The 12,119-nt window shown below is 48.6% G+C and overlaps 1 protein-coding gene across 1 annotated transcript in view; it reads right to left on the reverse strand.

Moving 5' to 3' along the window:
• Tanc1 (tetratricopeptide repeat, ankyrin repeat and coiled-coil containing 1) overlaps nt 1–12,119 on the reverse strand; it is a 227,565-nt gene that overhangs the window by 44,946 nt on the left and 170,500 nt on the right. The window contains exons 9-14 of the mRNA XM_050121991.1: nt 8,980–9,081; nt 8,013–8,294; nt 7,288–7,439; nt 4,798–5,029; nt 2,901–3,067; nt 1,101–1,708 (exon numbers count right to left, since the gene is read on the reverse strand). Coding sequence (XP_049977948.1) covers nt 1,101–1,708; nt 2,901–3,067; nt 4,798–5,029; nt 7,288–7,439; nt 8,013–8,294; nt 8,980–9,081 — 1,543 coding nt within the window. The remainder of the gene's footprint in view (nt 1–1,100; nt 1,709–2,900; nt 3,068–4,797; nt 5,030–7,287; nt 7,440–8,012; nt 8,295–8,979; nt 9,082–12,119) is intronic.

Here is a 12,119-nt window from a genome sequence, read left to right on the forward strand (position 1 = left end):
CTCAGGTCCCGGTGACAGCGGTCTGTCTGTGTTACTGCTCCTGCAGCAGCTGCCACACGCAGCTCTGCCCTGTGCTGAACTGCCACCACCGTTGGAAATGCAGCCAGGGTCAACAACGACCCCAGTCCAGCTACTTCCTCCTCTAACACCAGTGGTCTACACCCTGTGAGTCTCCTGATGGCTTTTTGTCTCTACAAAGTTACCTGCGGCTGATCATCCTCAAAAATGATCTCTCCCCGAAAAGCTGTCACAGCACATACTTGGTTGCCGCTGGTAATCTGGCTCTAGTATCCAACCTTCTTTCCTAACCAAGTCGCGCGCGGGGCGACTCACTGGTCTCTTCGTTTCTAGACCCAAGCGGTCAACCAAGCACCCTGTACTTCTGAGGAGACAACCCAGCAACCTGCCAGAGTAGAGTAGGAAGCAATCCTGACTCAGAGAACAGCCGTTCAAGAGAGCAAAGGTGCAGGCGAGACAGAGGGAGGGCTTGGGAACAGCCATGCCCAAAGGCACTTGGAGTCTTCTGACCTCTCACCCTATTTTGTACTAGGTACGGCTGGTAAGCAGGCAAGCAGGCAGGCAGGCAGGCTTATCTGCCCACCCTCCTGCAGTCTGAGTGCTGTAAGAACTGCACCCTGCACTGTAAGGAGACAGCTAAGTTGGATTACAGGGCTCCCCTCTGTCCCCCCCACACCTGTGCTCCCAGGGATCAGGTGCTATATGGCCAACGGTAGCCAAACAGTGGCAGTTGGTTAAGGATCCAAGACAGACTCCAGCCACGGGCAAACATTCTACAGAAGCTCACTATTCCCTCAAGCAGAGATACATTTCCCGTGTAAGACCTGCCATGCCAGTGGGAGGAGACACATCAGTGAAACAATTAGCAGCTCGGAAACATCATCCCGGCTCCTCTCAGCTTCCCATGCGCCCAAATACACTAGAAATCCCGCGGTTCCAGTCATCAAATGAGGGAAGCTTTGGTAGAAATGTATGGAAACCTTTTCACTCTCTCATGACCAAAATGGGGACAACCAACAGCAAAACCGCATGGCACTTGGTACTCAAACTCCTCTGAGTGCCCATGGAAACGCCTCCAGTACCTGGGCTCACACAGGAAGGCCGTGCTTTCCCCGTCGGCTCTCCACACCAGCCACTCCCTGAAGGACGGGTGGCAGAACATCCGCGTCTTGTCTCTCCTCTTGATGAGGAAGCAGGAGAGGGCCTCCATCCTTTGCTGAAAGTCCTCCCAGCCCTGCTCGCCCTGGATGTGGCCGGCGTTGATAGCCTGAAAGATCTGCTCATCCGTCATGGGGTGGAGGGACGCGAGGGCCACGTTTAAAATGGGAAGGGCTCTGTCGAAGGCAGACTGGGTCATGAACTTCATGTTGCACTGCAGCAAATAGAGCTCAGACAGAGACACGGGCACCACCTTGTAGCTGGCACTCTTTATGACCAGGTGTCCCCGCTGGAAGAGGTCCAGCGTGAGCTTGAGGTACAAGTAGGACCCGAGGCTCCGCAGCACCAGATGGCTGCTGACTTTGCCGATAAGGGCGGCGTCGGCCTTGCCATTCAGGGAGATGTTGCTGAGGATGTCCTGGCTGCTGTGGACCCTGTGCTGGACATAGGCGTGCAGGTCGCTGTGAATGTCTTTGTTGTCTGGAAAGTCGTCTAAGGAAAGCTTGACAAACGGCAGCGCGCTGATGATTTCCTGGGAGGAAACAAAGACCCACAGTGTCACTTCGCGGAGTCTCCCTTCTCCCTTTAAAGCGGGTTCGCTCATTCTCTTTCAAGGAGGATTTTCGTGGATTACAGGGCCTCGTGGTTTTGTATTAAAACGTGTAATAGGATAAGGTGCAGATAAAAGGCTTATGTGAAAGAAATCCTGATGCGAGATAGGATCGGCAAAGGCTTTCCTAAAGCCCTCATCGAGGAAGCTAAGCCTAACGAGTGGAGGGAGGGGCCCAAGTAGACTGCAGCAACCAGGCCTTATCAACAGATCAACAGTGGGGCAGGAAGACCCTGCAGGTGACCCGATTTAGAGCCATACCTGAGCAGCTGGTTCTAAAACAAGGGTAAACACAAACCAACACAGCACATGGAAGAGCACAGTCAGACACGAGACAAGAGGCACCTTCCCTGCATCGGATATCAGAGCTGTGTAACCCCACCAGGAAACAGGAGACATCCCACCCTGCCTGCGTACCTGGACAAAAATCACTGCCTGTTCCAGTATAGCAGGTTCTCATTCCTAAAGAATTTTAAGTAAATATTCTCTCAATAAATTATTTTATGGACACAAGTGTTTTGTCTGCATATCTGTGCGTGTGTATGCCTGGTACCTACAACAAGGGTGTTGGATGCTTTGGAACAAGAGCTGTGATGGCTGTGAGCCACCGTCTGGGTCCTGGGAGTCGCACCTAGGTCTTCTGAAAAGAGTTGCCCGTGCTCTTAATCACCGAGCCATCTCTCCAGCTCCAGAGAGAACTGTTTGATGAATCCTGACTGCTGGTGTCACCGATGTTCCTGATCTGTTATTTCAAGGATCAGCATAACCCCAACCCCAAGAGCAGAGAGGAAACATTTTAACTTCTCACTAATACTTCTGAAACACATCTCTTTTTCACGCAGTAACTAGAGGAGGGAGGGTAAGGCACAATTATTTCCATTCTGCAGGGACGTTAGCCGAGCCTCCACATTCAGCCAGCAAAGGAACCTAGGACCCAGCTCAAGTTTTAACCTAGCTGCCAAATGATGCCACCGAGGGAAACATGACTGAAAAGGTATGTTTCGAGGCACAGACAATTAAGCATGCTGTTTAAATTTTGCTTTAGGACTCAGCCAGGACCAGTGTTGCTGCACACTCGGGAAAGAGGGGACAGACATCAAACATCTTCCCTCACCTGAAAATTTGCTCTCACAGTCACGATCAGCTTCAGCCAGGTGGGGAATTTGGGAATAATTTTCGTAATAAACGAAGACAGCGTATCTCCGTAATCAGGCTTATGAAACTCAGCTTCGTTCAAGCCATCTATCAAAATGATGTACTCCTCTTCTGGAATTTTCTGCTCTAAAGATGAAGTAATTTTTCCGAATTAAGAAATTATACATTTCTATAGCATGGCACCACCCAGTGTATTTTAACACACGGCTCGGAGTGTTAGCACAACCTAAAAAGGCTTACATATGGCAGAGACATGTTTTCAAAGAAGCATATTTCCTATTAAATTTATAATGAAAAAAACAGAGCACTGAGCCAAAGGAAAACTAATTCTTATAAAACAGTTTTCAGAAACATATTGCATTACAGACATTAGCAGAATCTCAATCATATACATATAGCAGTTAGCTCTAGATAAGCCACCATCACCTGAACAGCCTGCAGCCACACAGAGAGCCTAAACCTGGAAGAGACACCAGGAATTCCTTTGTGGACCGACTCCAGGAAAGGAGGACCCGCCTTCCCTACATTACCACCAAGGACTGTCTGGCCCGAATCACCCCGTGGTTAAGAACGCTGCTTTACAGAAGCCCAGGGAGGGCTCCTTCGCACAGCACGGACAGCTCTCTGATCAGAACACAGAGCCAGCGGGATGGCCATCTCAGGCCCCCATTCTAGCATCTTCTAACAGAAGACACTTTGTAGATGGGTAACTCAAAAAGGAGGGGGCAGAGGATGGAAATCTTGAGGACCAATAATGTCACTGGCAACTCCTACTTGGAGACTATTCAGGGGCAAGTGGAAAAAAGAAAGAAAACAAAACAAAACAAAAAAGCACTGGGCAGTGGTGGCACAACGCCTTTAACCCCAGCACTTGAGAGGCAGAGGCAGGCAGATCTCTGAGTTCAAGGCCAACCTCATCAACAGAGCTAGTTCCAGGACAGCTAGGGCTGTTACACTGAGAAACCCCATCTTGAAAACCAAAAAAAAAAAAAAAAAAAAACAAAACACCAAACCACACAAAACAAAACAAAACAAAAACAAGACTCCTAGAAATGGCTTTAGATTTCAGTTCGCCTAAGCAGGGGCTAGGTGGCAGGGAGAACATGCTAGATTCCCAACTGGCCACCCTGCTGCCCGGGAGTGTACACAGTCTTCACTATTTGGATTACCTAGTCTTCGGTGTGTGTATCACCTACACAGATTAAGGTTATACGGGGACACAGAATGTGCCTACTTGCAACGTAAAGGACTGTGAGGGCGAAAGCAGTGAAGTTAAGTTCAGGGAGCTCCTGCCTGGCCTTTCAGCTTAGATACAAGAGACGACAAGGGAAGCCTGCAGTGTCCCGCAGCTGGAGAAATGGAGAAGCCTAGGTATCAAGCCACTCGTAACCAGCATCAACCATCCCGTACATTTATCTTCCCGGTTTCCTGAAGCCCAAGCTCTTCCCTGTTTTGACGTCTGACTACTCCTAAAAGCGGCTGCTCTTTGCTGAAGATCCTTCAGAAGATGGAGTGTTCAAATCCTGTTCCCAGTTATCATCCGCATCCATGCACTGCCAGCATTAGTAAGTTCTCTTGGCTTTGCCCTGTATCTGTCTACTCTTGGCTCATTTCACAGACCAAGTATCAAACCTTTGTAGGTCAGAAAGTCTCCTCTTTCCTCCACTACACGGCTTCCTTAGAAGTGACACGCCATTGGAAACCTCATCACGGAGGATGGATGTGGTGGAACCAGACGCATGTTGACTCCTCAATATCCTCTCCCTACCACCCCAGGACTAAGCTGAGTATCCTTCTGAGGACCACTTGGGCAACAGCCTGTACTGGGAAGCAGCTCTGAGGCTCCTAGAAAGTACCGTGTCTTAGGCTTGTGAGCGGCTCCAGCACACCCCTCTTGAAAGCGGCCACGGGGTCCTGCACGCAGGAGCGGAGGCTCAGCATGCTTTGCAGCTGAGGCTCCTTGATCAGAAGGTCTCTGTAGGCAGCCAGCTGGTGGGACCGGCAGAGCAACGCAGCGATGCTGTGGACAAACTCGGGCACCAGGCAGGTGTAAGTGTTGTCGGCCTGGCAATAATGGTAGGCCACCACCTGTGGAGAAGCAGAGACATGGCGTCACCCCACCCTCTCCGCAGCGCCTCCCAGGAACTCAAACAAGAACACAGCTGTGACTTTTCCTGAGATCAGACACTGTGTGTCTGCTCCCCAAGGCAGAGTTCGCCCCTAGCTTAATATTTATTCCGCTCTTCACTGGTGTGATTTGCTAAGTTCTCAGCAGACCTCATGGCAGCCACAGATCCACCTTGATTAACACAGAAATCAGCACAACTGTACTCTGTCTTGAATAAGGATTAGTAAAAGTCACTTATAGAACCCAATGCCTAGTCTGGCTTAGAGCGCTTCCAAGCAAGCCGTGTACCCAACACCACCATCTGCACGGCGTTTCCGTTCTCAAGATCAGCAGCACTTTGAGGGGACCCTCCGCTCATCCAAAAAAAAGCACAGGATCAAGTTGGCGGCTATGAACCCAAGCTGTAAAGTCATAGCTGCTTCTCCCTCCTGGCAGGGATGGCTCTCACCTCCTCCCTGCATCCTCACTTCTTCAAGGGATACTATGGAGAAGTTCAAAAGGGACAGCCAAGAAATTACCAGCTGTCTGCTTATCATGAAGGGCGCAAGGGGAGACAGGGAAGAGCTGCCCCGAGCCTGCAACGCTGAGGGGCCCCTTTGTTAGGACAGACATGGAGCGGTTGTCTGTGAGGTACCTCCCCCACCTCCGCCCGAACAAAGGGTCTGTGCCGGAGCTCCTGAGAACAAGAGGTAAGCTCTACAGAAATGGAAGCCTTACCCCTTCGCCAAGGATGAGAACAAGAGGGTGAGTGTGAGCGAGGAGGGTGGAAAGGGCAGCATGCGCGTGCAAACTGCACTGTGCTTTCTAGAGGGCTCCGAGTCGCCACCCTCCTGCTCGGCCCTGCAGCTCCGGCAGGAAGGGGCCCCAGACCGCTGGCTCCGGTGTATCATAGGGGCCATGGATGCAGGATAAACCGTGTCAAGATGACAATACACTTCAAGATCTTGCACGAGATCCCATGATGGCAGACTCCCAGCAAGAGGCTAGAGCACATACGAGACAGCTTCTCTTGGGACGATACAGAACCACTATGGCTTCCAGTTTAGAAATGCTCGCTGCCTTTCAACTCCAACCCAAACACACATTAGCACGAACCTACGTGAGGATTCCCCAAACCTGCACAAAGCCATTGCCATCATTTTACACAACATTCAACAAAAGTGATTTCATGGCCAAAATGGGCCATGAAATCCATCTGGAACCATAGGTAGTTAAAATATGAATAAAGTTAATTTAAACAACATACATGCTATAGGACACAGGCTAAACAGAGGTCAGTAACACCCTTGCCTCTGTGACCTGTGTGGTTATGTATGTGTGCATGTTACACTATGTCTTTTACTGTGGGTCACAATTAGAATGCCTGGAAAAACCAGTGTAGTAAGTGTAGCTTTGAGACTGATGCCCTTCATCTCGGATCATCCCTTCAAGGCTAGAGGGCTGCTCCGGATCAGCGGTCATAGGCTGGTTCACTACGCCACAGGCCGCTGCCTTCTGTGTGGTGGGCAGGTGAGTGTAGGAGTGGGCTGGGCAGAGTGACATTCCTTTCAGACCATCTGTCCATCTGTCCCACCTCACAGTGTGTTCTCTCGAGGTATCTATACCACATCTGATGGTTTCCCCGCTTCATCACAACCCTCCACTGCTGTCCCTGAAGACAGACGCAGCTCATCAAGGCAAGAAACACAACTGCTCGCGTGCAGAAAAGGTGGCCTACAAGCCAGTGTTGGACCCAGAGCAGAAGGGAGAGTTTCAGAGAGTCCTTGATCATCACGTGTTTAGGGAATCAGCCAAAGCTCCTTTACAACCTCCTCAGAATCCTCTGGCAGAAGGATGCAGAGACCCACAGCCCTGGGCAACAGGGTCCAGGCAGAAGCGTCTGGGCAGAGTCAACAGCTGTCTCATCTCTCGCTCACAGAGCAAATGAAAGGGCGCGTGCTTGTCAGGTTGGGTGTGCGGGGAGTACACGACTTCTGCTGCCTTAAGGAACTTTTCTGAACTTGGTTCAGATGGATATAAATCCACCCCTGTTGTCTTTGGGATTTATTTTCATTGAAACCTTTTATTTGGAGTACCCAGTCATACTTTATCTAAAGTTACACTACACTCCAGCACCTGGGAGTTGTTTCTGTCTTAACAATTCCTTCTCAAACTCATTTCTCAAAGGCAAGCAGGCAACTCTCTATCTGGAAACCTCTGGAAGACAAGAGCAAGTTACCTTAGAAGCGAGGTATTTCACTGCGTCCTCTCTCGGTCTCTGGTTTTCAGCAGTGCCGGGCCCAGCCGGCGTTTTGGCCACACTGAGAGCACTTGTTGAAGAACTTGGTGAAAGTAACGGAGTGAAAGGAAGGTCCTGGGTGGGATCTGATGCTGCAGAGAGAGAGACACACACGATTGTAACATCAGTGTGCATTACAAGGAGCGTGGAATATACTTCTGATTTAATCCCAGACAAATCTGAACAGTAATGAGCAAATATGACTCGAAAGGAGAGGTCTCAAATGACCACGCCAGCTCCCACTCTATCTCCTCACTGGAGGGCTGAGTTCCTAGTCATATTTCTTCTAGTTATATTTCCTTTGTGGAAAGAGGAAGACTGGGGTTCCAGGTTAGAAGGACACAAGAAGGTGGGTATCAGTCCAGACTGTAGCTAATATACCCTAAACAACGGGAGACCCTCTCTCTCCCTCCCCACTCAAAAATTATTTAAAAAGCACAAAAAGAAAACAAGCAAAAGCTACCCCCCCCCCCCACCACCACCACACTATGATGGCTGGACATATTCAGACAGTTCACTTAACCTACGAACTTAGACCTAAAACAGTAGCTAGAACGACCTCTGGAAAATTGGTTATTTCTGTCCATTCAAACAGCAGCTCCCGCCATCTACCTGTCTTATATTAATTATATACTAAGCTAGACAAGTCAGAACCACAGACGTACTTTTAGGTGATGAGCTGGGGCTGCTGGATGCAATCTGCCTCATGCGGCTTCCATGACAGCTGAGAGCCACCAACTTGGAAATGATGGCTGTCTTTCCAAATCCCACATTCCCCACGACCACAGCGCCTCTGTTTTCTGCCAGATCTGTGTTCCTCAGACTTTCTTCTATCTGGTGAAAGAGCCAGTCCCTTCCCACAAACACAGAGTCGGTGGTGATGCTCGGCACCTCAAACAGCAAGGGCTTCAACAAGATGTCCTGCGGCTTGTAGGGGGCAAACCGGGCTTTAAAACAAACAAACAAACAAACATTTTTATGGAGAGTGCAGTATAATTTAATATAAAAAGAGATGATGTGTCTAACTTGGTTCTATAGGCTTGTTTATAATACTCTGTTCACCATATCCTGTTTGTCCCCCAAAGCATCCTGTTAAAATGACTTCCTGGCCCTATTTGCAGGCATTCAGAGGAAGTAAAGGAAAAGCTCCAATCACGTCTGGCCGGTTTGTCTGAAAGCACACGGAAGACTGGTTTCTTCCAGCCCTGCTCAGATAAAATGCAAACATTTCCCAGAATCGAGGGCACAGCCCTCATCTGGGGACAGTGGTGCTTTCCCATATGACAGAGCCCCTGACCACACAGCTGGGCATTACAGGCGGCCATGGGATATAGCTGATATGGTCTAAGGGACTGAAGCAAAACTGAGGCTTGGGGAGTGGCAACTATTTTATCACAGAATCATTTTTCTATACCAGAAGTAACTCAATCCCATGCTTTAAGGAAGAAGCCCCACGTTCTTAAAGTTGGCTGCCGGCAAACCTTCAAGATGCTATTTAAGAGTACAAACACATTTCACGTCACACGCCCAACAGTCTGAATGCTGGTTATCAGATGTTCCGTGTTTAGTGGGCAAGCTCGCCATGGTGACACGGGATGCAAGGATAAATACCTTTAACTTCCTGTGTCCTACCTCCAGCCGTATTGTGCCAGGGCAATCTAATGGACGTCCGGAGAGGAGCATTTCTCTGCCCATCTAAGTAACTCAGGTCTTCCAATTTGGTAGAACTTGTGGCTGCAATATGAAAGTAAAACCGAGTTTAAGGCCACACCTAGACTACTGTAAGCTACAAATTACCAAGCAATCCAGCTCCGACTTTCAACGAAATTTATCTCAGAATAATTATCTGTGCCAGCTTATGTTTCCAGCAGAACTGTTATCTTGAAAAACTGAAACAATTTAGCACTACTCACTCTTAATGTTTACATTGATCTGGTTGCCAGATTTCGCCATTATTCCTTGAAAGAAACCAACTCCTCTATAAAAATGTTTTAATGAAAAACAAACAAACAAACAAACTTGACACCCAGTGTCACACAGCAGGCTTGAGAAGTCACTGCTAACACATGGCATGAACTATTTATTCTCTCCGGCTCTGGGAAGCTCTGGGCTGTTTGGAACGCCAACCTTCCTAATTAAATAAGCAGATTCTGCATGCACAGTTCCACAGCACACGAACAGGAAATGCTAGCTCTTGGCAATAAAATCTCAGCACTAAGGAGACAGAGGCAGGTGGGTCACTAGGAGTTCCAGGCCAGCCTGGTCTACATAGAGAGTTTTAGAGAGTTTTACGCTAGTCAAGGCTACGTAGTGAGACCTTGCCTTAAAAAAGCAAAACAAAAACAAAACAAAACAAAAAAAGCCAGGTGTGACGACACAGGCTTTTAATCCCAGCACTCAGGAGGAAGAGGCAGGAGAATCTCCGTGAGTTGGAGGCAGCCTGGTCTACAAAGCAAGTACCAGGACAGGCTCCAAAGCTACACAAAGAAACTCTGTCACACACACAAAAAAAAAAAAACCCACAAAAACAAACAGGTAAACAAACAAAAAACCCCAAAAACTAAAACGAAAAAGCCCAAAAACTCAAACTATATGTGTGTATGTATGTATGTATGTATGTATGTATGTATGTATGTATGTATGTATGTATGGTGTGTGTGTGTATGCATTAGATATTTTAATGTACTATCATGTTTATTTCTGACCAAGACAGAAAGGTTCACAGTATACAGATGGGTAACTGTTAAAAAGCATTAAGGGACATTCACACATATGCATAAGTAGTAATTGTAGGAGGAGTTACAGTCCAAGTGCTAAGTCTTTTGAAGTGCTAAGCAGAACCAAGATGAAAGGTAAAGAAGTCACACTGGGCAATCAGTACCCTGAAAAATCCTCTGCTACCTCACAGGCTATTGCCAGCATCTAGCTACCCGGAGCACCACCAATCCCGGGCCTTTCCCTACCCGGAGCACCACCTACCCTGACCCTTTCCCTACCCAGAGCACCACCTATTGTGAGCCTTTCCCTACCCCGGGGCACCACCTATCCGGAACCTTTCCCTACCCGGAGCACCACCTACCCCGACCCTTTCTCTACCTGGAGCACCACCTACTCTGAGTCTTTCTCTACCTGGAGCACCATCTACCTCAAGCCTTTCCCTACGTGGAGCATCATCTATCCCGAGCCTTCTGTAGTTCCCTTCTCTTTCCCGGTGTTTTTTTTTTTTTGTTTGTTTGTTTGTTTTTGTTTTTGTTTTATTTTTTATTCTTTGGTAGTTTGTATCACTCTTTCTCCTTTCATTCAACAAGCACCAAGGGTGGAGAGCCTGACTCAGAGATGCCAGTCCCCTTTGGCATACTCTCCAAGAACAGCCAACCAAGTGTTCTACCCACTGTCCTTCCCAAGCAGCAAACCCCTGTTTCTACATCTTACCGGCCACTGCCTAATCACACACTGTGCACATTCAAAGAAATATTCTGCTCATGGTCAGAAACTATGTACATCTTCCACCAACTGAAAGATTCAGCTAAATCGGTATTGCAATGTATGCCTACGACCCTATCCCTTAGGTGATAGAGACTGGAGGGTCAGGAGTTCCAGCAAGGATCAGGTCAGATGCCAGACAATCTGAGGCTAGTCTGGGCTACAAGAGCCCTGTCTTAAGAAAGTAAACAAGGAAAGCAAAGGAGTAATTTCCTTAGGCAGGATTCTGCAGAATTCTCAGCAACCTTCAGCAGGTTCATCCACTATCGGCCTCAGGTTTCTTGTCTACAATCTTACAGAGAGGGAAACCTCTTACTGTGGCTACAAGACCACTCCCACCCTTCAGGCTCCCTACAGAAACCCAACTTGAAACCTAATCCTTAGTTCATGCCTGAGGCTCCTTTCTGGCTCAAGCAGAAGGCCACATCACAGTCATAGCCCATAACTCAGTTCCCAGCCAGGGCTTTGGTCCTCACGAATACAAAGACACATTGAGTTTCTAAAGGCTTCTGTTTCCCCTTCCCTGATCCCTTAGAGCATGACATTCACTTTGTAATTTTGTGACAACTGAAAAAAACTAAAAAACTATGACTATAAAAGACATTCACATCAGAGAACTGGGGGAGGGGGTGGGGGGAGAGGAGAGCAATGTGTGATGTGGATACAGGAGATGGGGGGCTTCAGGTGTCTGATTTCAGCTTTCCAGCGTCTGTCGGCTCCAAGGTCTACGGCAGAGCAGTCTGAGCAACGCTACTGCGCATGGCGGATTCTCTACTTCAACCATAGCTAAGAGCCGGCAAGGAGCACATGCAAGAATTCCAGCACTCGGTGCCCAGGGCAATGTCCCCAGTTAGTTCCTTGGGCAGTTGAGGATAGGGAACCTGAAATGGCCCTATCCTATAGCCATACTGATGAATATCTTGCATATCACCATAGAACCTTCATCTGGCGATGGATGGAGATAGAGACCCACACGGGAGCATTGGACTAAGCTCCCAAAGTCCCAATGAGGAGCAGAAGGAGGGAGAACATGAGCATGGAAGTCAGGACCACGAGAGGTGCACCCATCCACCGAGACAGTGGGGCTGATCTATTGTGAGCTCACCAAGGCCAGCTGGACTGTGAAAAAGCACGGGATAAAACCGGACTCTCTGAACATGGCAGACAATGAGGGCTGCTGAGAAGCCAAGGACAATGGCATGGGGTTTTGTTCCTACTTCATGTTCTGGCTTTGTGGGAGCCTAGCCAGTTTGGATGTTCACCTTCCTAGACCTGGATGGAGGGGAGAA

Source organism: Alexandromys fortis, unplaced genomic scaffold (assembly GCF_014885135.2).
Source record: "Alexandromys fortis isolate MF-2015 unplaced genomic scaffold, M_Fortis_MF-2015_v1.1 scaffold_8_9099976_23576923, whole genome shotgun sequence".
Taxonomy (NCBI): domain Eukaryota; kingdom Metazoa; phylum Chordata; class Mammalia; order Rodentia; family Cricetidae; genus Alexandromys; species Alexandromys fortis.